The sequence below is a fragment of the Podarcis erhardii genome (genome assembly GCF_964252035.2).
Source record: "Podarcis erhardii genome assembly, chromosome: 1".
NCBI lineage: Eukaryota > Metazoa > Chordata > Lepidosauria > Squamata > Lacertidae > Podarcis > Podarcis erhardii.
Genome location: NC_138497.1, coordinates 79,340,236 through 79,364,395, shown reverse-complemented (window position 1 = coordinate 79,364,395; position 24,160 = coordinate 79,340,236). Strand labels below are relative to the sequence as shown.

Here is a 24,160-nt window from a genome sequence, read left to right as displayed (position 1 = left end):
GCTGGGCTGCCAGTCAGAACAGGCAATGCTGAGCTAGATGGACTAATGGCCTGACACTATTTAAGGCAGCTTCCTATATTCCTTTGATCTAGGACCTTGGTGTTATGTTCCTCCTTGCCAGCAACGGAGCTGGTCCAGTCCCTCTGGGGTAGCAGAGCCAGCCTTTTCCTTCCTCATCATTGTACTCCCCCCCCCTTGGGATGCTTCTCCTCCTTGTCCACCTTGCTAGATGGAGCTTTGCCTTCTTCCCAGGCCCTTCCCCACTCATAGACTCTCTGCAAAGGAGAGCAAAATCTCACTGTGAGTGATCAATTTTCCCTCTTCTCCTCCATAGCCTCAGGCTTGACTCCTTTCCCCCCCTCTTTTCCAGCCCAAGGCTTTCAAGAGCATGAGGTGAAGTGGTTAGAGTGCTGAGCTGAGACCAGGGTTTGAATCCCCCTATCAGTTATGAAGTCCACTGGGTGACCTTGGACTTGTCACCATGCCTCAGCCTATTCCACTCACAAGGTTATGGTAAGGATAAAATTGGGATGAGGAAGAATCCTGTAGGCTGTCTAGGAATTAAGGCACATTAACCATTTATTCAGGTGAACTGCCATCTTTAGTGTCTCAAGACAGTTACTGAACAATGAGAATGAGCAACACCCAGAGCACCAACCTTCACGTAAACCTAGTATTACCTTACTACAAGTCCAGCTACACTAATGATATATCATGATTAACTACAATCAGTCAAGAAGAAAAATAGTATACCACTGGTGTTGCACAGAGCCATACTGTATAGGTAATATTTTCTTTTTAACTTGGCTGTGTATATGGGCTTTAAGGCACTAATGAAATGGTACCTCAGGTCTGAGCTTCTGAATATCCAAAGGGACCAAGATGTGAGCTTTTGGTGTTCTTCACATCAAAACCATAAAGCCATAAACCAAAACCATAAAATCAGAAAGATAGTCTCTTTGCAATCAAACTTTATTTTATATTCCTACAGGGCGAGATTTGTTGATCAAGATACAAAAAGTTCACTCCTTGCATTCTCAGCAGAAAATATTAATATCAGAGATACTTACGGGGAGGGGCAATGTTGCGTCCTAATTTTTGGCAATTAAAAAATGGGCATTATTCCCCAATTTGTCTAAAAGTCTCCAATATAGTTCTTCCCAAGGGAAGAGTTTCAAGTCATCTGCAAGTAACCATTATTGCTTTATGGCAGCTGGCAGGAGACGTATTCTACTTTGTGCTGATCTTAGTATTTCCCAAGAGGCAGAAAACCCACCAGCATATGCATTTTGGACTCAGCAGATAATTCTAGAACTTTCCCCATGCTGCCTCACCACTGAGGTACCAACACATTCCTAGCTTTGAATGTGGTTTCTAGGCATATCACTGCTCCATGAAATCTGGAATCATAAAAGTCCATCATCATATGGTCTGGTGACTTGGTTTACAAAAAGAATCCCAACAGAAGAAAAGGCAGTCGAAGTGGTCACAGCAATGTTGCACCACTCATGTAACAACTTTAAATCCAGGCTTTGATTCTTCCAGGGCCTTCAGCTCATTATCCACGTCAGCAGTCCAGTAAGTGTCGTACAAACTGCAAGAGATGAGAGTTCAGTCATTAATGGTACTGAGACGTCATGCAAAGCAGGTAACCTCCCTTATCTGTAAGAAAGAAGCAGCGCACACAACACTCTATTTCCCCAAGGTGAAAGGGCTTCCAATTGTTAACTTCCATTTGTACAGAGACAAGTAGTCTGGCTACTACGCCTGCCACGAATGGAAGTAAAACTTCCTTCAATATTAAAACTAGACAGCGGCTGTTCCTGATGAACAGACCCATGTTTCCAAAGAAGGAAGTCTAGGATTCATATTTTCGTTCAGGGGTACAGAACCTGTGTGCTTCCAGGTGTTGCTGAACTGCTCCATCTCCCATTAGTCCCAGACAGCGCAGCCAATGTAAGGTGTTGTAATTATGGATGTCGGAGGAATCAACTGAAAATGGGTCATCATGCAGGTTTCATTCTATCTGCTCTTAGGGGTTCAGATGCCATTTTAATTGGGGGCACACTTACGGACTTCGTCATCAGACCCACATCTTTGAGACGCCTTCCCCAACCTCATTCCCTAAGCCTATTACAGCACAAAAGAGTCACTTACATCAGGTACTTCAGGTTACAGTTGGGACTTCTCACTGCTTCACAGAGCTTACGCACACCCTCATCTCCTATATGGCTGTAGCTTACATCCAGTTCTTGTAGGCAGGGTTTTCCAACGATGACTTCGGCAAGCTTATCGCAGCAAACCTCTGTGAGTTCCGATTGTCCCAGCCTAAGAAGAAGGGCAGAATAAGCACCAGACATATCCACAAGGGAGGAATATCCCTGAAGATGTCTCCTCTGCTGAACCCACAAACAAATTTCACACTGTTGCCTTTCAAGCAGGCATTCAGCTAATGTGAAGAGGAACAGGTCTCGGCCTAGGAAAACGTAGTTCGCCCTTTAGTTTACCCAAGTGTTCCAGCATTAAAACATGTTCCAAACTGGCACATTTATTTTTATTAATTGTAAAACTTGTAATTGGGTATTTCACATCACATGCCCTTCTTTTCAAGTATGGCAGGCTGTCACCATAGATGAAACATAGCCATGGAAGAGATCTGCTGCCAAGCCTTAAGGCAGGCTTCCTCAACCTCGGCCCTCCAGATGTTTTGAGACTACAATTCCCATCATCCCTGACCACTGGTCCTCCTAGCTAGGGATCATGGGAGTTGTAGGCCAAAAACATCTGGAGGGCCAAGGTTGAGGAAGCCTGCCTTAAGGCAAAACAAAGAGGCACCAGAATGCCAAACAAGGCAGCCCCCTCCCCTCCGTCTTTACAGCAATGACACAAGAGTTCTAAGCTCAATAACGTTTTAGAAAAACCTTAACACATTGTTTTCAAGAGAGCAACAAATGTCTAAGGTGACTTACCAGAGGGATTGCAGGTTACAGCTCGGGCTCAGAACTCCTTCACAGAGATCAGTCACCCCTGCATCACACAGATTATTTCCACCGATATGCAGCTCTTTCAAAGTCCCATTCACGCTGAGAGCAGAGCCAAGGCTCTTGCAACAGGCTGAAGTCAAACCACATTCTCTTAGCCTATGGTAGACAAATAAGAATATCTCTGACAACTCTGCAATGCAATAGGCCATCTAGGGTTACTTTTCCTTTCTGTGGAGTCAATCATATCTGACCAAAACAATATGAGAAACGGACTCAATACACATCCATTATAACTTCTTTAAATGGTGTCTGTTAGACAACTTGTAACCATAAACAGATAGTAGATCAACATCAGGCAAATCGCTCCAGCAGAGAAATTAATAGACTGACTGAAGAAGGCAGGAGGATGGGCTGGCAATTTTGGAATGGAATTATTTAGTTCCTTCTCCTCTGGAGCAGATTCTTCAACAGAGCCACCCTTGACTTACGGCTCCCTCTGAAGGGACACTAAGCTAAATCAGCTGGGAATTATATCAAGCAGGCCTGGATCTAAAAGACAAGGCACAAGGGCAGCCCCATATAGACAGCATTGCAATAATCAAGTCTTGAGGTTACCAACTTTTAATAAAAATATTTGTTTATATATATTTAAAAACTCATGCATCAGTTCTCCATGGTGGTTTTTCAGCAGGGGCTATATTTTGAACTGAACAGAAGGCTGAAGGGTCAGCAACCTTTGCCCCACTCAATTGCTCCCACATGGGCCTAGATGACAAATCACTTTCTTCTCCTCTTAGGAATAGCCCAACTTTTCCCCCTGGGGAAAATTTACAGAATATTTGAAAACTGTATGTGAGGAATATACAACGCTAGTGTGTTTTAAAGAAGCTTTGTGAAATTATAAGGAATATTGTAAGAAAGTAAAAAGGATAGAAATATAGTATTTAAAGGCAATACTAAAATTAAGGAATGTGAAGAGAGGATTTTAATTACGAATGATTGTCAGAGAAGTTGAGGGAGGTCAAATAAGTTAAAATATGTGATGTGGAAATTGGTATGATTGGAGTTTTTATGGAAAAATTTAATTAAAAATTTGGAAAAAAAAAGGAATAGCTCAACTTTTCATATGTATCATTCACTTATTACACCCGTATGGCCCAAGTTAAGCCTTCTTGCACCTGACATCCTGCAGCTGTTTCAGACTGCAACTCCCATCATCCTGACCTTTGGGTCCTGCTGGCTGGGGCTGGTGGGAGTTGCAAATCCAAGAAAGGGAGGGCCAGAAGTGAGAGTAGGCTGGCCGAGGTCATAGACTGTGTGGTGTAGGAGATGCTGTCCTGCCAGACTGCTGACCAGTGGTGAGGAGTCTAGGAGCAGGCAAAAGGCTATCCAATCCATCTGCTCAGCCATTTCTTAGCAGCCCTGATGACCTGGGCACTTTCCTTGCCTTGGCTGACCTTGCAGGAGAACTCAAACAAGCTTTGGTCAACTTGAAACACCTGACTCATAGACTTATTTGAAGAGTGTTGTTGCTGCACTCACCCCCTTAGTAGGAGTAGTTTAATATTTTACGGGTTCCCCCTCCCCCTTCTCTATCTGGTTTTGGTCTGCTGATTTTCTCATGAAAGACAGCTGCTATTGTTCACTGCAACTTGACTTGGTGGACAAAAGCTGTATAAAGGGATCCTTATGATCAGAAGCTGGAATACTGTGTCATACTGAAAGTCCTTGGAGCCGGACTGAGCCTCTTGATAAATATCCTTAATAGTCACAAACCCATCCTGTTTACTCATGACTTCCTTGTTACACCTGCAAAAAAGCCACAACAGAAAATAAGCCTCCAGCTCCTTACCACAATGACTCAAGTTTAGATTTTGGGTCCTTCAGTCCTTGGCATAAGAACTCCATCCCTGCATCTTTTAGATCATTTCCAATCAGGCTCATCTCCTTGAGAGTCTCTTTGGTACCAATGACATTGGAGAGGTCCTTGCAGCCAGGCGCTGAGATATTGCATTCCCATAACCTGAAATAATAATCAAGTCACTGTCTTTAGTCACTGGCAAGATCTGAAGAGTGTGTTATAGAAACTTCAAGCTGTGTGTGCCGTTTGGAACCCCTGGAGTCCACATGAGCGAGACCGTTTGCTGTATTAAGACAAATCCTCATACACAAAGTTTCCCTCCTGCATTAAGCAGGAGTAACAGACATCTCCAACCAAATGCGTGTGCGGCCTACAATGTAAACCCCATGTCAGCCAAACAGACACCTACTAGAAGCGAAGTGCATTTACCAATGTGTCTAAGCCTGAAAGGTCCAATAACTCCTTAGGGCAGGGATGGCTAACCTGTAGTCCAGCTACTGTTGGAATTCAATGGCCATCAGTCCCAGCCAGGATGGCCACTGGTCAGGGATGTGGTCCAACAATATTGGAAAGCCACAGGCTCCCTGCCCTTGATTATGTCAATAAGTGTGCATGCAATTTGGATATATGACCCTTATTCGCATAAACCTCCACATTTTCTCCCCTGGAAAATTCACCAGTGAAAGAAGCAGCCAGTGCTGCACATGCAGAGTTCTACTGATGCAACAGGTCATCCCTGTCCTCCAACCCTCTAGAACAGATTTTGAGCATTTGCAGAAGGCTGCAGAGGAGGTAACTTCTGTTGCACAAGCAGAAGTCTATTGCACTAGCAAGAAGAGCAACACTGGATATGAAACATTTAGAGTTCCATCTACAAAACTTGTTTGGCAAACATTTACTTGGAGTCCTAGGAATGCACATTGGTGAAAAAAATGATTTACGGAGGGCAGAGCTTTTACCATTGATTCCCATTGGCACTGCAAGAGTTTTAAAAAGCATGTTTTCCAGGGCTGGGAAATGTACAGGCTTGCAGGAATGAAGTTTATGAGACTGAATTCTGCACGTTTTGTAACATGAGCAGCTTTCAGGATCAGGCATGTAGTTAAACAGATCTGGCTCCTACAACACACAATTCAGTATCCACCAGCACAACACAACCCACTATATATTGCATTACAAAAAGGTACACATTTAGAAAAAAATAGAAAAGGAGGTAAAAAAATTACAAGGGGCTTATAAAGATATTATCAAAAAGGTACATGGAAAATATTTGAATTACACAGAAATTATTTAAGTGGCACAGGAATTCTTTAAAAGGTGCATAGTAAAAAGACACATTAACACTCACATAGGGACACCAAAATACTGCAACCATAGTGACACTATTCGAAAACCAAGAAAGATTATATATATATTTTTAGAAAATAGTCGGCTCTTGTGACAGCCTAGTTGACAAGCTACACCTGCTCTAGATAAAGCCACTTACCACAGCTTGCGTATTTGGCAGTTGGGATTCAAGGCCCCCTGGCACAAGAGGGATACACCTGCGTTACCAATCTTGTTCTCGCCTATGCAGAGCTCAGTCAAGGACGGCTTTGAACTTAGCACAGCGCTGAGGTCCCGACAGCTGGCAGGTGTGATGTCACAGCTCTCCAGTCTGCAGGAAAGCAAGAAGCCAAAGCACAAATTACGTTCCGTTCAGCAACCCTGTCCACAGCTGCTGCCGCACACTAGCAGACACACACATTATTTCAATTTTGCCAAAACTGCAGTTTTATTGGCCAGTAGTGAAATGCCTTAGAGGCTTATTGAGCACGGCAAACTCCCCCCCCCCAAAAAAAAACCTTATCGAAATGATTGTGCATCAAGAAATGCAGTGGAATATGCAGTGTGTGTGTTTTTATGCCATTAAGATGGTTTTAGGAGAAAAGAAAACCTTCAATTGGTTTTATTTAGAAGTGGCATCACATTAATCTTAAAGGAAGATTCCAATGCACTGTAAAATTGCATATACAGTCGTATCTTGGCTTTCGAACAGAATGCGTTCCAGAAGTCCGTTTGACTTCTGAAACATTCAGAAACCAAGGCACGGCTTCCAACTAGTTGCAGGAGCGTCCTGCAGCCAATCAGAAGCTGTGGAAGCCGTGCTGGACGTTCGGCTTCCAGGGCAAAGTTCGCAAACTGGAACACCTACTTCCGGGTTTGCGGCGTTCGAATTCCAAGTTGTTCGTGAACTAAGCTGTTCGAAAACCAAGGTACAACTGTAACATGTCACACGCACTGCCAAGACTTCTGCTTTAAGGGCCACAATTACAGAGGCTGCAGCAAGCAGCCATTGTTACACCCCACCCAAATCAATTTCTCCCCCCAAGTTACCCAGGAACCAGCTGAGCAGTTACAGAGAGCTGCTCCTTCTGCAATTTGTTGCATCAAAGCCCTCCACATGCATTGAGCGGGGAAGCTCCCATTGAAGCTTCCTTCACTCGGCAGATAACCAGACTTTTCTTCTTAACGGTGCCCCTCACTCTGAAGGCTCGTGAGAGCCACGAGGAGTTTGCGTAACTGCCCAAGCAGTTCTGATCACTGGCAAAAATGCAGGAAGCACTGACAGAACCAAAGAGGTGAGCGCTTCCAGAGCAGCCATGAAAGTTGCAGAAGAGACCATGGCTGTTGGTGAAGGATGTGTGGCAGGTGCAGTGAAGCGGGTGCAGCCTAAGCAAGAGGGGCTGAGCCTGGGGAGAGAGCCAGGGGTTGGAAATAGAGGCCTTACTGCAGTGATTGCAGGTTACACTTGTCGTCCAGCACACCCTGGCAAAGCTGCTTCACTGCGGCATCCCCTAGTTTGTTGTTGCTCAGGTTGAGTTCCTTCAGGGATGGCTTGGTGCGCAGGGCAGAGCTGAGAGCCTCCACGTTCTCTGCTGAGAGCTCACAGTACTCCAGCCTATAGGAGAAGAACAGAAAGAACCCCCCCCCCAATAGATAAGAAGGAGGCTCAAACAGTCTGGCATTTTCAAGCACAAAGCTTCCTCCTTCTGAACACACATCTGGACCAGCCCTCCACAACCTAGTGGCTCCAGAGGTTTGGGGGAGCTCCGTTGTCCATCATTCCCACCCAGTATGGTCAATAACCAGGCATGATGAGACCTGTAGTCCAAAAAACAACTGGAGACTCCCAGGTTGGGGAAAGCTGACCTAGACACAATGATTGTTCATGGAATTGTTCCAATGCATAGTTTATACTTTAATTTTGTGTTGTTAGTTTGTATACCTGTTGCTTCAGAAGCTTATTTTGGCATTAAGCGGTATATTAATTATTATTAATAGTAAATATTTTCACCCGTACCAGCTCTGATCTCTCAATCTCTCTTGGATATTGTTATCAGAAAGTGTAGATCTGAGAAAAGACACTGTACAAAACACACTTTGTATGACTCTTTACAAGCAACTGGGGGGTGGGAAGGAATTGTTCACCATCAGCCTCAGCTGTTTTCATCCACCCCCTTTGAGAGTAACCCACGACCATGGCAAGATGCATCTGAGTTCGAAAAGAGATGCTTTCTAACTTGAGAAATCTTCTCAGCCAAGAGATCTTTGCTAACAAATCTAGTAGTCACTTACTGAAGCTTCTCCAGCTGGCAGTTGGGATCCAAAAGTCCCTGGCACAATATCTTAACTCCTGCTGTGCCCAAACTGTTGTCTCCCAGGTGAAGCTCAGTCAGGGATGGCTTGCTGCTGAGCACAGAACGGAGACTCTCGCAGCAGCCTTTGGTGAGGTTGCAGTTCTGCAGCCTGGAAGAACAAGGCAGAGTTAAGTCAGCCTCCCTAAAACTCCTCATTTACTGTTTTACCTTGACGCCTAGGTAATTGAAATATTATTTGAAATATACTGTACAATTCTGTGTTTGCATAAGACTATAACCTAAGCTTACATCTATAAATTCTCTGCAGATGATACTGATGCCCACGGGGAACCAAATATTAACGCTGCTGTCTTTTGAGTAGGCAAAGGCCATGTATGTCCCTTAAGAGTTATCTCAAGGGCACAAAGACAGACAAAGCTTCTCCCACCACAGCTCCTTTATGCTACAGACCCCCTGCCCCCCTTGATTTTTGCCTGCCTTATAGGTTTACGGACTGGCTTAGAAATGTTTGTTGGCTTTTGTTCGATGCAACACAAGGAATCCCACAGCAGAAAAAGAATCCCTATACAGTGTGTTTCAAGCAGTACTGGCCCAGCAGGTATGTAGAAAAAATGCTGCCTAACAAGTCATAACACTTAACAGAGTTTTCAAGAGGAAAAACAGAGGAGCCAACCCTCTGCACTCCTCTTCTCAGTCATGTAACTAGAGACACCATCCCCTCCACAGTGATATTTTCTATATCTTCAAGCCATGTGTTATAACTGCAAACTGTGGTAGGAGAAAACAGCCTACAATATCAGAGACTGCACTAGTGCAGCCCAGACTGACAGGGGCCATTTAAGTCATGAAGCCATAAAGCCATATGATCAGGAAGGCCGTAATTGCCATTTGAAGACCAGCCACATTTTACTAGAAGCCACTTTCCAGACTGCTCTCTGGGGTGCTGGCGCTAAAACCGAAAGACATTGTTTCAGTTGTCAGGATGAGCTCATGAACACAAAGCCCTCTTGACACTTGAGATGTTCTTTGATCTGCTACTAGTTTCATATTTCCAGGTGCCCAGTTTCACTTCACCCAATTCAGGAGTAGTCACAGAGATCCGTTCCTTGTCCCAAAGCACATGTGAGCTTTGGAAGGTGTGAGAGCTGGAAGAACTCAGCATCTAACCCCAAATAGGTAAACAGACAGACAGACAGACAGACAGGAGCCCAAGTTCTGCAATCTAACCTATTGGATCACTGTGAAGGTGAATCAAGGTGTGGCAGTTGTTTTAGAGCATGCAAAACAGCACCACTACTTCTGGGCAATGTTGGGGGGAAAGACATTTTAATGTATTTTTAATCTCCTGTTGGAAGCCTCCCAGAGTGGCTGGGGAAGCCCAGCCAAATGGGTGGGGTATAAGTAATAAATTAATAAATTATTATTATTGATTTCCCCACCTACTTGTATGCCAGCCTAAGCAAATGGTTTGATTATAGGTTAGCAGAGGTCCCCCAGTCCAGCTGCTCCAGGAAAAACTCATACAGTGGTAACTTGATGGGAAGAATATAAGAAGCAGAGACCACAGTTCAACAATAGCAAAAATAGTTTAAGCCCAAAAGGAATTCTGAGCCACTTTCTTAGCCAGAAGGGAATTTATCACTGACAACCTTCCTACTGTGGACATTTCCATCTGTGGAGACCTTTGGCTAACAAAACTTAAGCCATGACAGATTGTAGGAGATTTACCATAGTTTCTGGAGGTTACAGCTTGGACTCAGCAATCCTTTGCACAGCAGCTCTACAGCAGCATCTCCCAGTTCATTGTTGTTCAATTTCAGTTCAGTCAATGTTTGCTTTGTGCTCAGAAAGGCGCAGAGATCTTTACAATGGCTAGCTGATAGACTACAGTCATCCAACCTGAGAATGAAGGGGAAGAGGAGCGGGTGTTAACTCTAACAAACCAGCTGAGAGAAACATTTCTCCTCTACAGAATTCTTTTTTCCCTTCCAACCTGATTTGGAAGACTTCCAGAATATTTGAACAACAAAAGGTGAAATCCAACATTGTCTGTCTATCAGCAAACTGGAACCCTTATTACAGCAGATTCGCCATATACTCTTAAGCAGTACCTTTTCTCTAAAAAAAATGTTTGTGGTACTCTCATTTTGACTCAAAACCACAATTTTATAGTTCAAATCAGGGGAAAAAAATTGACAAAAGTACAAAGATTCACAAAATGTTTAGAGGTATGTGTACCTCTGCGTCCTCCCCAGAAAAAAAAGCATTGCCCTTAAGCCTCCCAAGCACTCACAAAATAAATCTGCAACAATAAAATAATTCAACAAGCAATATGATTTTCAAATGAAACAAGAGCAGACAAAAATGACTGCTGGTTAGAAACAATTAAGTTAGACATTGCTTTCATTCCCATGCAGCACTATGCCAAACCATGGCTTACAGCAGTGCTAACAGGACCAGGGATGATGGGAATTGCAGTCCCAAAACAGCTGGAGGGCCAAGTTTGGCCATCACTGGCTTACAGGAACAAGCCAAAATCATATATGACTTGCTCCTTCCCCTCTGTGTGCTGCTGCCGCCACGGTGAACTTGGGCTTGTCTCTCCCAGACAAACCATGAGCAGTTAACCAAGAACAAAACTTGGTAACTGATAAATTCAATTCAATTCAAAATCCTTTATTAGGCATAGCACACCACACATTGACAAACAACATATACAAACTGTATAAAATACGGGTACAGCAAACACAATTTATCCTAGTCCTATTCTTAACTCCCAGAAATTAATGTACATGAATAATATAATACAATTTAATATGAAATAAAAATACAACACAGCAACGTCACCTACCATTAGAAACCACTAAATCTCTTTATCATGGCCCATTCTTTCATCATGGACAGCTCTCAAAAATTCGGCCACTATTAAAGTAACTTGATCATCGCCGTCTGCCAGCAAGTCCTGGACCGTTGGTTGAGTACAAATCTGTTTTTTGAATTTTAGGGCCTCATATAATTGTATTCTGGCATAACTACCAAAATCACAGGAGAAGAATATATGCTCCAGAGTATCGAGTTCCCTTTTCCCGCACCTGCAGAGACGCTCAGACTCTGGGATAGCTAAATATCTTCCTCTCACTACCACCGAGGCAAACATGTTGAATCTGGCCAACATAAACAGCCTACACGATTCATGATTCTTCAGATTTGTCATGTATCCCTTTTGGAAATCTCTACACAAAGGGAGATTTAAGTGAATGGGAGAGCAGGTGCTGTGCTTTGCAACCTCAAGCATGGCAGGTAACTGATAAATGACAATGTGAAATCTGGTTGTGAGGAGCATCTCTAGGTATTTTGGGGCCAGGACAATGTTTTCAAGCAAGAACTACACCAGCTCAAGTTCCATCGGAATGGAGCCCTTGCAGTTGTGAGACCTTAACATACATGGGTTTCGCTGACATTTTACTTACCTGATGGTTTTGTACTGGCTCAGGGTTGGAAGAAGTTCCTTCCAGCTGGACCCACTGAGCTCTTTGGACTGGATGTCAAGGTCCATTTTTGATGCAACAGCTGGAGAGAAGGGGGAGAGAGAGAGGTATTATTTTCTTACAACAAGGGTCAAGGGGAAGGCTATTGTTCCCATTCAAACTACAGCATTTTTGTTTGCTTTTCTATAGCAGAAGCCACTATGCTGCCCTCCACATGTTGATGAACTCCAACTCCCACCAGCCTCTGCCACCAAAAATGATGAGTGCTGGCAGCCCAACAGCAGCTGGCGGCCTCACTGCTGGCTATCCCTGGTCTACAGCATTTGCAGCTATCTCAGTTGCAAGCAAGAATTTCTCAAAAGACTCCTGCACTTGCTCAAGAACTAGCCCCCTGCTGAAAGGTACTGTTTGTGGCCGCTTGCAACTTAACCCAAAGAGGCCCCTTCTTAACAAGAGCTGATGCAACAGCCCGAAAGCACACACATGAATCATGCAACGCTTCTGTCTCTCTGCCGACAGCCGGTCTTAACCACATTTACTAGAAGTGAACCTCTGAAGGGCAATGTTTCAACATTTGCAAACTTTAGCCCCATTCTGAAGGCGACTACATTCCTGATCTGCACAGTCTACATTTGTAGTGAAGATGCGAGTTTGGAGAGGGCCCTTTATTAAATGGAGCTGGCACTACGTGTACTCTGCAACTCCGGTATTTGGTACAGTGGTACCTTGGTTTACGAACTTAATCTGTTCTGGAAGTCCGTTCTTAAATCAAAGCATTCTTAAACCAAGGCATGCTTTCCCACAGCAGTGGGGGACTCAATTTACAAATGGAACACACTCAGCAGGAAGCAGAACATGTTCTACTTCCAAGGCAAAGTTCACAAACCAAAACACCTACTTCCGGGTTTGCAGCGTTCTTAATCCAAGTTGTTCATAAAATAATCTGTTCTTAAACCAAGGTACCACTGTACTGTTAATCTGGACCCTTCTAGGCCTGCAGCACCAGCAACTGCACTGGGTTTAAAACACACACAGCACAGCAGCCACGATGGATCAAATTAGATACACCATTTATTTGGTAATTCATGATCTACATCTTATGTAGCTCTGCCCATATGAGCAATAAAATTAATACAAAAGATGGAAAATTCCACCTTCTGTTCCAGTTCTCAATAGATATAAAAGGTGTATTGAGAATCATACTGTGATGTCAGTTGATTCATTTTGAAAGTGTGTTTTTCAGGGTGAGTGTGTTTTTTCTTCTTTTCTTTCCTGATACTTGCTCTGCTTCATGTTATTTCTCTCACCTGGTGGCCACAAGATCTTGGCCTGCTGTAAGTATGACTCCCTATATTCCTTGGGAGAGATGGCTTTAAAAAAGAAAAAACTTCATGAGATCTTCTCATAAACCTCCCACATCACACTTGGTTTGGTCCCAAGGTTAGGCCAGGATTTCTGATATCACTTTGCAAAGTGATATAACTATTCTATCATTCTCTCCAAGGGGTACACGTTATAATCAGCGCAGTACCGTCACAAACCACTCCCCTGAACTCCAGGCATTTGGTACCCTTGGTTTTTTTTTCCCCTTTTGAAATTTCCAAGTGAAATTTGATATAAGGTTAACCAGTGCTTTTTTTCTATAGAAAAAGGGTGCCGGTACTCACAATGAAGTTGTTACAATAAGTGTCACACTTTTAGCCTTTTAGGGGGAAATGGTGCTGGTACTATGTACCTTTCAGTACCTCCAGGAAAAAAATCACTGAGCTTAATTATTCTGGGTTGAAGTGCTGTTACGAGACATTTCTGAAAGCTGATTCACCAGTGAGCTGGCAGAGAAAGCACGTTTCATCAGCTCCAGAAAACCCAACCCAAATGCCCAACCTAACGACTGGATCTTCCCAATATCTTTTCCTGGAAACAACACAGAAACAGACTCTGTGAATACTTGTCAAGCAGGTCACCTGGTATTAATATTGCTGTGCCTCAGAAGCTAGCAACATTAAAGAGTTTTAACAAAGCACTCACCTATGTGCAACTCTCTCTCACCTCCCTTTTCATAGTACAAAGCAGACACTGGATACTGCAGCCAGGAAGGGAAGTCGGACAGGTGAGCTAATGGTGCTTAACCCTTTCCGTACGTTGTCATTTGTCCACTCAAATTATCTTACTTTCCACCAGCTTTGGATAGAAAAAGAGCTAGGAAAGATATGTGGTGGGGAGCCTATATCTTTCTCCCAAATGGGCGTGGGGTGATTTTGAGTGGAAATAGCAGAAGGAGACAGGGTTACCTACTTATGACACTTTTTCTGTGCCTGATCACAGATTCTGAAACTGGGGGGGGGGGGGGGAACGGACCTCCTAAGTAATAGTTCACAAATTATCTGCCTGGTTTGGCCATCAAAGGACATCCACTCATTCATATATATATATATATATATATATATATATATATATATATATATATGACCTGTGCTGCATATTCTTTTTGTAGGCTGATAAACTGCACGGAGAGACTCTCACGTCTTGGGGAGGTATTTGGCCATATGATATTCACTTCCAAGTAGTTCCACTAGAAAAGTTTGAGTAACCAGTTTACTACTGATCACCTTTAAAGTAACAGACCACATTGTCAGCATGTTGCTGGGCATATCAAAGAAGGAAGCGTTCCCTAGAGATCACCGACTGAGCCCATAGAATGCTTCCGGCTTTAACCATCTGCCTGCAAGAACCTTGCAAATTCCAATAACGTCACTAGAAATTGACAGTTCCTTCCATTCATAGAGTTGCAAGGGACCGGGAGGGGGTCATCTAGTCCCACCCCTTGCAATGCAGGAATCTTCCACCCAACATGGGGCTCGAACCCACAGTCCTGAGATTAAGAGCCTCAGGCTCTACCGACGGAGCTTTCAAGTCACATCATATCCTCCCACTTTGCACAGCTGAACATTTGCCCCTCTCCAGGTAACTTTGTACCTCAGTTTGTGCACTTTGTTGTTTCATCTGTCAAAACATGGCAATGTGTATATAAAGCTCTGGTGGCTTCCAACTAGAAAAAGGAAAAGGACCAGATCTGCAGATTCCCAGAACTCGGGGCACAGATTCAATGTTTCTCCAATGTTACCGTTTTATTGCCTTCTGGAGGGACACTCTTGCACTATAGCACAATGAAAGCATGTGCTCACACATGGAGCATTTGAGGTGTGGAAAGTAGCAAGATTTCAGGAAGAAGCACCAATTGGAAATGAAGCAGTATGCCTACCCCGAAATCTCAGCAGGCACAAACCATATTGAAAGTGGGGTCATGTATCATCAGCCCTATACCATCATGAGCCCAAATCGTAATGAATACACAATAGAAAGGACACCTGAAGCCTGTTCTCTTTTCTACCCCCTACTGCGATGGCTGGAAGAAACCACTAGTTTCTAGACATCAGCTATTTATAGCTGAACACACCCTTTTGGATAATTGGGCATCTAGGGATTTTCCATCCTTGCAACTCTATTTCCTTTCCTGTTTACATCAATGTATGCAAATACAACATATGCAATGCCTGCCAACTCCCAGTCGTTAAGAGGAAAAACGTACCAGGTTGATAGGCTTCACTCAAAGGAAGCTGCTGGTTTTTGACAGCCATTATTTTACAATGGCACAAATGATGGTCCTTCACTTGTTCCAGGGATGGGAAATGTGTGGGTGTCCTTCTCTTTGGCTGCTGGCTACCTCCCACCACCCTTAACCACTGGCAATGCTGCCTGGGACTGATGGGAATTGGCATCCAGGGAGCAAAGGGTTCCTCATCTCTAACTTATACCAACAAAGAGCTGGCCTATATGGTCCTATCTAATATGATATGACCATAGAGGTTTATCATAGAATTGTAGAGTTGGAAGGGACCATGAGGGTCATCTAGTCCAATCTCCTGCAATGCAGGGATCTTTTTGCCCAGTGTGGGGTTCGAACCCATGACCCTGAGATTAAGAGTTGCCACAGACCTACTTGTGAAAGCAATCGGCTCATACTTTATGCCTCTCAACTGAACAGTCAAGAGCTCCAGCTTGCGGGGTGGAGAGAGAAACCAAAGCAAGCATTGGGAGGCTGGTTGTAAATTGCCTAGTAGTTGTGAGTTGTTTTTTATCTAGATGCCACGAACAATTAAAAGGAAATTCAGCGAGTTTGATTCCTGTATTAGAGCATGAGCAACAGCTGACAATAGGCAACGCGGGGGAAATGCCAACCACATGCTTTTCAAAACTGAAGTGCACTGCAAAACGCACAAAACCTCCGGTCACAAAACAGCCTGATGCCAGCAGTTGAGCAAAGCTCAATGAAACAAAAATGCTGTTCACAGAGAAAACCGACATTCTTTTGGAACCATATAAGTACCAGATTCATAGAGCTTGGGCAAGGGCCTTGCAAAGCCACGGAGCCCAGCCCTCTGCTCTATGCAGAAAACCCAGAGCAGGAGCATCCCCAAACAGACCTGGGAGTCTGGCCTCTGCGTGAAAGAGACAGACCCTGCCTTCCCTCAGACCAGCCTTTGCTAACCTGGTGGCCTCTGGGTCTTGCTGGAATACAGCTCCCTTCAGCCCCAGCCAGCTCACCTAACCAAGATCTGACACCCTCCAACTTCAGCTCCACAAGTTGGCAGCGGAAGGTTTCCATGACAACTTCCAAACACACAAAACACACAGATCACTCTCAAAGGATGAGAGCGGGGAAAGCAACAAAACCCATCCATTTCTTACTTTGAAATGCCATCACTGTCCTTTGCAAATGGGAGGGAGGAATCCTCCATATACCTACCCAAGTGCGAGTTATCCAGCACAAAGCTTCATATATATATATATATTATATATATATTATATTATTATTAAGAAACTGAGCCACCGCTACACACTTTCTACCACAGTAAAGGGACAGAACTTCCGGGGAAATTAGCTGACGCCTCATTAAAGTCATGCTATTTTAAATCGGGGAGGGCTGCTATTACAGCATATAAATGACAATGAATTGGGTTTATTTCACAGAAGCCCGAGAGCAAGTACTCATTCCTAGCTAGGAACCATTTTTCCAGCCCCGATCGGCCACTTTCTGCAGTGTCAGGCTCAACAAGGAAGAGGCTGGAGTGCCTCCCTCTTTCCTTGCGACACAAACGCGTCAGAAGCGGGTTAATTAAAAACAGGAACTCAAAACCAGCCTTGCTTTCCAACCCCGCTGCCTAAACTAGAAATCTATTTTTTGCGCGCTTCTCAGGCACCTATGACACCTGGTTTAAAACAAAAAACAACCACCCGACTACGCAGTACTTGTTGGCCAACCCCAACAGCTTGAAAAGAGAGCGAGGTCTGCGCTTACTTACCCGATCTTCGGCCCGCGCGGAGAACCAACCCAAATACAGCTCTGCCGAAGCCAAGCGCCAGCGCCGCCGCCCGAAACGCAATAAATAGCTTCTCGGCCAACCCGCCCCTAACGGGAAGCGCGGGAACTAATCTGCCTAGCCGCGCCTCCTTCTGGGCGGCAAAGGGAGAGGTTGGGCCACGGGGATCGCTCGCCCACGGAGCCGGCTGTAGTAATTAGATGGGCTCTGCTTTCCCCGCAACCAAGACGGAGCCGATTCTGTTTGGGCAAGCTCGACTCCCAGGGCGCCACGTGAGGCTTTCCCAAATGTGCGGTGACGCATCAGTCTCCCTCCCCACCTTCTCACTATATAGAAAGGTCCGGTGACTTCTGTTTCAGTGTATCTGAAGAAGTGTGCATGCACACGAAAGCTCATACCTAGAACTAACTCAGTTGGTCTTTAAGGTGCTACTGGAAGGAATTTTTTTATTTTGTTTTGACCATGGCAGACCAACACGGCTACCTATCTGTAACTGGCCCTTTGGAAGAGTCACCGCAGCAGCCACTGGCGGAAGGGAGTTCTGCTGGTTTTCTACGAGTCCCCTTGTTTTTACAGTACCAGAGGTGCGAACGCCTTTGCTAAGATGATCTGGGATAGCACTTTTGCTCAGACTTGCTCAGACTCTGTAAATCTACCTCTCGATTAGCTTGTCACAACCTTGCTTTCGACCAGCAGTGTGACATTCAAGAGGTGCAGATTCCCCCATGTCTGCATTGCCACACTGGGAGAAGCAGCTGTGCCTGTTGGCTGCCTGGAGACCTCCCAGAGCAAAAAGCAGGAATCCTATCCCAGCTTGCCAAATTGCCAAAATTCAAAACTTATAAATTTGTCACACACACCCTGAGATTTTATTTATTTTTTAAGAAGTCCAAGCAAACAAGGTTCATGTTTTAAGAACCTGATGCTGGAAGGCTGACCTTTTCACAATTTTCTCCACAGGTTACTTTTGAAAGCGTCAAAACAAAATAAAAAAATTCCTTCCAGTAGCACCTTAAAGACCAACTGAGTTAGTTCTAGGTATGAGCTTTCGTGTGCATGCACACTTCTTCAGATACCAACCTTTTGAAAGCGTGTCTTTATGCTTTTCTGTAAACAGACAAACGTGAGCAATAAGCAAACTTTTGCCCACTGTCTTATACTTCCAAGCATGAATTTTCACCCACAACACTGCATTACATCCCATCTGTACAAAATAGGTCCAGTGATAACCTTCTGCATTGAGGAAGAGGGGGCCATGCTGTTCATCTCCTCTAACTGGCTAGGGGTGATTGATAGCTTATCCTAGTATACACACTGGAAGGATGCCTCTTTGAACTCAGCAGGCCTTACTCCTAAGTAAACATGTATAGGATCAGTATAGGATCAGGCTGCAAGTGTGCCCTGGAGATGCTCCCACAGAGGAATAGTAAGTAGAGCAGAGGAGCATGGCAGCCAAAACATTTTAATGAACACATACAACTAAATAAGGTTTTCAAAATGGGAAGGCACTGCTGTTCTGAGAGAGCATTGCTGCTGTTCACCATTTCTGAAAAATAACTAGAAGTGTACTCTTGCCCAGAAGAGGTATAGCAGGGTGTGTATAGGTGATTAAAAAAATAAATAAATCCCACCCAATATATGGCATAATGTCAAAGACAATTTCCAGGAGTACCTCAGATAAGCCCAATTCATGTTGTGAGGCAAATAATATTATGTTCATACCTGAAGCATAAAATCCTAGAAGCGTCTCGCCTCTTCCATAGCAACAAAAATAGAACAACAACAACCTAAATAACTAACAATTTGCTACCCATTTATGACGTTCAAAATCTAGAACCTGAGGTGGCTGCCTCACACTGATAAATGGGAGAGGAGGCCCTGGCAACTGCCACCCCTTGTCCTCATGGGCATCCATACATGTAGGTAAAAATCAGCTGTTCTTGTTTGTCCACAAACCTATAAAAAGAAGGAGACAGAGCTGATGTGGGCCATGGAACACTGATAATTGTCTGTCTTCTCCATTCTCTTTTCCTTCTGCCTATGTAATCAATTTCAGACCTAGCCCAAGGCTGCCAGGTCTTTTCATACAAGCCTCGTTCAGAAATCCTCAGTTAATTAAGTGCCCTACACTTTGTCCCCCTTTGGAAGCACCTAGCTTTTTACCAGAAGGTTCTTCCAGTTGAATTTGTTTCTGGCCATTCATGAATCCCATAATCTGTCCTGGTGTATCATCCCACAGCTTTGGACTGCTCCCCTGTCCATACCTGTTCAACAGTGTACTGACCTTCATTAGTCTTAAGTAATTCCTGACATCCTTTTAAAAAACAACTGCCTATGAAGGAAATTCCAGTTTCCTCTTTTCGTAAATGCCTCCAGCAAAGATTACTTTGTTCTCTGATTTCACAAGTTCTAGTTCCTCCTACAACCGCCTGACCTAAGGAGAAGCAAAGGGCTGTTCTTCAGCTTTGCAGTTTGAAACAGGTACCGGGTGGAATTCAGTGTTTCATTATGTTGAACAATCTGTCTGCGCAACCTTCTTGGGGAGTGTGAAATGGGAGTCTGCTAGAGCATAGGGATGGAGGAATGGGAGTTGTGAGACGTGGTGCTCTTCCACACTTCCACTTGTCCTGCCACTTTCCTCCGGGAAACCCCACTGTTTACTGCTGAATTGGAACAAACATCAATTGGTTTTTCTAAAGATTGACAGCAGCGGATTTTCCTGGAGGAAGCAATGGGGCAAATGGAAAACCTCTCAGACCTGTGTTTTCTAGGCACAGAATAAGCAGAAGTGTGGATGAGCTCTTAGTGCAAAAGGAAGAAATTTCAGGGGCTACAGGGAGAGTCTGTTAGGGAGGCAAATGCAGAGAGAAAGGTTCTGTGGGTATGCATGTCCATGGGCTTTTTTAGGGGTGGGGAAACCAAAATAAAGCACTGAAAGGGGGAACACCCTAGTCCATGGGTAAGCAAACTAAGGCCCAGGGGCCAGATCCGGCCCAATCACCTTCTAAATCCGGCCCACGGATGGTCCAGGAATCAGTGTGTTTTTACATGAGTAGAAAGTGTCCTTTTATTTAAAATGCATCTCTGGGTTATTTGTGGGGCCTGCCTGGTGTTTATACATGAGTAGAATGTGTGCTTTTATTTAAAATGCATATCTGGGTTATTTGTGGGGCATAGGAATTCATTCTTTCCCCAAAAAAGATATAGTCCAGCCCCCCACAATGTCTGAGGGACAATGGACTGGCACCCTGCTGAAAAAGTTTGCTGACCCCTGCCTAGTCTCTCACCAAAAACACCAACAGCAACAAAAGCCTGAGCAGAATTTTGCTCCCTAGCTCAGGTTCTACAATTCTAGAAACTTGCTCATTTTAAATGATAACTGGGGATCTGGAGATTATGTTTCACCAGGGGAGGGGAAACTGCTACATGTTTGTGGAATATCTGTTCAGCTTCAGTAATGCAGGCTATGCACCTCAGCTCTGAAACACCAACATATTTATGTACTTAACACCAAGACATATGAACTTTGGCCAGTTTCTTGACAAAAGACATTGCATCATAGCACAGATGGTAAACTTCTTGCTGCAGTGTATGTAGACTCACAAGGTTCTGACTGATAAGGTCATCCCAACCCATTCAAAAGTCTTATGATTTTAACAGCATGATTATTCAAACCATCTAAACTGGAGGACTTGATTTTACATACTAAACTTCTTGCTTTGGTGTGTCAGTGCTATATTGATTTTAGCGTGGCTGTGCCTATGCACACTGAGAATAAGTCCTATGGAATTGACTTGCATCAAGAAGTCTGTTATTGAGCAACCTGAAGATCTTTGTGGCAGTGAGTGGCTGGTGCGAGAGAGTGAGTGGATGTTATTCTGCTTGCATCTTGCTCCTCCTTTGTCTTGGGCTGTAGCAGCCACCCGATCATTCTGCCCAGATACTGAGGTCCAGCTCCGAGGGCCTTCTGGCAGTTCCCTCATTGTGAGACGTGAAGTTACAGGGAATCAGACAGACCTTCTCAGTAGCTGCACCCATTCTGTGGAATGCCCTCCTGTCAGATGTCAAAGAGTGGTGGCGGACTGGAAACAATTCCAAGGGCCATCTGAAGAAGCCTAGGGGCCACATTCAGGCCCCAAGTTTCCATCCTTGCCATAGGCACCTGGTTGGCCACTGTGGGGAACAGGATGTTGGCTCAGCAGGACTCTACTCAAATAAATCCAGTCCCTTTGGAATAAATGGGGCTTTGGCTCTTACTTTTTTTTCTAGACTGGGGCAATTGCTTTTGAAAACTGTCCTGGCAAATCTGTTGAGTAGTGGGGTACAACTCTTTTAAATAAACAAAGCAGGCAAATGTTCCCTGTGTCTTGCATCATGGTGGACACTATTTGGGTATGAGGTGGTGCCCTTGAGAAACATTAGGAAGCTGCCTTTAACCGACTCAGACCATTGGTCCATCTACTGCCCACACTGACTGGCAGCTACTTTTCAGGGCTTCGGACAGGGTTCTCTCCCAGCCCTACTTACAGATGCTGGAGATTTACCTTTTACAACCATGTTCCCAACATGGGGCACACGCCCCACAGCGGGGCAATTTGAGAATGTGTTAGACCAAGTTAATGGCCTTTTAGGTTTCCTCCACTTGAATCGGAGTTCACTTTTTGAATAATAAGAATTATATGTCGCGGGGGGGGGGGGAGGAATCAGGATTTTAGGTGGGGCGTGGCCAATAAAAGGTTGAGAACCACTGTCCGACAAGCAGAGCAGATGCTCCCCACCCCACAGAACTTGCGGGGGGCGGGGCTTCTCCTTCTCTGACTTATTCCGAGGGCTAATCCACGAAGCAGGAAACGGCGTCCTCGCTTTCTAATGACTCATCCATCCCAATCCACTTTTCCAGCCTCATCGTGAGCTGGCACTGGAAAATCGTGCGCCATCCCCGGCGGCTTGCTGACCGCGCCCCTCTTGCATTCGCTACCGAAACTCCTAAACGCCTGCATCCCTCGTTGGAGAAATCCCAAAGACGCAGCGCCCTAAACCACGGCGTAGCAGCAAACTGCGCGAAAGCATCCGCGTTCCTCTAGCGGCGGCCTGTGCTTGAGGTCAACAACCGAACAGAGAGCCTTTCTTTGTTGCATAAAGAAGCGCCATCGCGCCCTTTTATGACCGCCTTGGCCCTCAGATCGACTCTCTGCGCGCATCCCTCTCCAAGCCAGCCGCCCAAAGCTCCTTTTTAAGCAACCCCAGCTTGCCCGGCCTGCCATACTTACTGCGCGGATCTGCCTTGGCAAGGAAGCTGCTGGGAAACGTCAGCCGGATACTTCCTACTCTCCGCCTGCTGCTAGCCGCGCAACCGCCAGAGTTTGGGCTCCGCGCGCTTCCGCATTGCCAAATCGCAAGGAAATGCCTTGGATTGGGCGTGTAAACTTGCTTGGTTTTCTAACGGATGTATGCCCCCGATCCTTCCTTCCTACACGTGTTGGGGGGGGGCAGGATCAGCAAGGGTGGCTAGTGTGTATGAACAAGTATATTTCTTTAAAAGAAGCGGGGATTAAGAAATGTATGCGGGAAAGTAAAGGGACTGGAAGCCCCCGCTGTTAGGTATTTATTGCATTTATACCCGACCACTTTCTCGAGGTTTTCCCCTTGCTCATTTAATCCCCGCAACAACCCTGCGAGGTAGGTTAGGCTGCGAGGCTGTGACTGGCCCAAGGTCACCCAGTGTGAGCTTCACGGCCGAGGGGGGCTTTGAACCCTGGTCTCCCCCAGTGGTTTTCCCGGTCCGACACTCTAACCACTACACCACACTGGCTCCGCGCGATCACTGGTAGGCTCTGATTCCGAGTACTGGAAGCAACGTCACCCCTTTACAGACGCTTGTGCTACCTACCGACAGCCCTGGAAAGGCATGGCGCATGCGCACAAGCTGGTCCAGGCCTGCTGCTGGAATGTTGTAAAACTGCCGCAAGGTGGCACCGTGCTGCTTTCTCCGGCCCGCCCCTTGCGTGCCCCGCACTGACACAGCCGAGGGTTTTCTCTACCCTTCCAGTCACGCGCCAGGCTTAGTTACAGCTCCACGACAACTCCTGATTGGTTGGAACGGCAGCGATTCAAAATGTGATTGGCTGCTTGTAGGAAAGGGAGAGTGTTGGACTGTTTATTTGGAATTCTCCGCTGAAGGCTGCAATTTCCTCATGCGGGCGTCTGGAATGCGCAGCTACCAGCAGCCTTTCCTCCTCGGCATCCAGTTTCCTATTCAAAAGAGCAACACCACCTTCCCGTCATCCAGCCGCTCTGCAGCAGGTGCTGTCCTGACAGTGAAAGCGGATTTTTGCATAATGCGTCTATAAGCAGCAGCAGGGTGCCAACACTTATATAAAATATTTGGCAGAGCAGGAAAGCCCCGCCCCACATAATCCATCACATGATGCGGTGCACACATACCATTTGGAGGGCAATGCCCATCAATTTAGGCCCCCACCCCCAAATATGTTATTGGGGCAGGGACAAAGCCCCCTCAACCCCTAGGAGTTGGCTCTTGTGAGCAGCAATCACAGCGGGGTTGTGTTTTATTCATTCATTTTTTGACCCAAGGAACTCCAAGGACATGGTTCTCACCTGCCCAATTTATCCTCCCCATAAGGCTGAGAGACAATTGCCAGTTCAAGTCTTCTCAGTGAACTTCTGGGCTGAAAACAGACTCGACCCTGAGCCTCTAGAGTCCTACAGTCACTTACCAAGCAGACAGAGTACACATGGAATCTTTAGACCATAAGCCTGTGGGAAGGGCATGTATGATTTTTAA

The 24,160-nt window shown here is 45.2% G+C and overlaps 1 protein-coding gene across 3 annotated transcripts in view; it reads right to left on the bottom strand.

Moving 5' to 3' along the window:
- Nucleotides 1-954: 954 nt before the first annotated feature.
- Nucleotides 955-24,160, bottom strand: part of RNH1 (ribonuclease/angiogenin inhibitor 1) — a 184,820-nt gene continuing 161,614 nt past the window's right edge. Inside the window, exons 1-10 of one of the 3 annotated variants that reach the window (XM_081854245.1) lie at nucleotides 22,626-22,759; nucleotides 11,957-12,056; nucleotides 10,215-10,385; nucleotides 8,464-8,634; nucleotides 7,616-7,786; nucleotides 6,332-6,502; nucleotides 4,837-5,007; nucleotides 2,970-3,140; nucleotides 2,158-2,328; nucleotides 955-1,594 (exon numbers count right to left, since the gene is read on the bottom strand). In XM_081854245.1, coding sequence (XP_081710371.1) covers nucleotides 1,507-1,594; nucleotides 2,158-2,328; nucleotides 2,970-3,140; nucleotides 4,837-5,007; nucleotides 6,332-6,502; nucleotides 7,616-7,786; nucleotides 8,464-8,634; nucleotides 10,215-10,385; nucleotides 11,957-12,042 — 1,371 coding nt within the window. In that variant the 5' untranslated portion in view covers nucleotides 12,043-12,056; nucleotides 22,626-22,759 and the 3' untranslated portion in view covers nucleotides 955-1,506. Of the gene's footprint in view, nucleotides 1,595-2,157; nucleotides 2,329-2,969; nucleotides 3,141-4,836; nucleotides 5,008-6,331; nucleotides 6,503-7,615; nucleotides 7,787-8,463; nucleotides 8,635-10,214; nucleotides 10,386-11,956; nucleotides 12,057-17,337; nucleotides 17,487-22,625; nucleotides 22,760-24,160 lie in introns of those variants that run through there. The other 2 variants (XM_081854243.1, XM_081854244.1) reach the window with 2 other exon arrangements.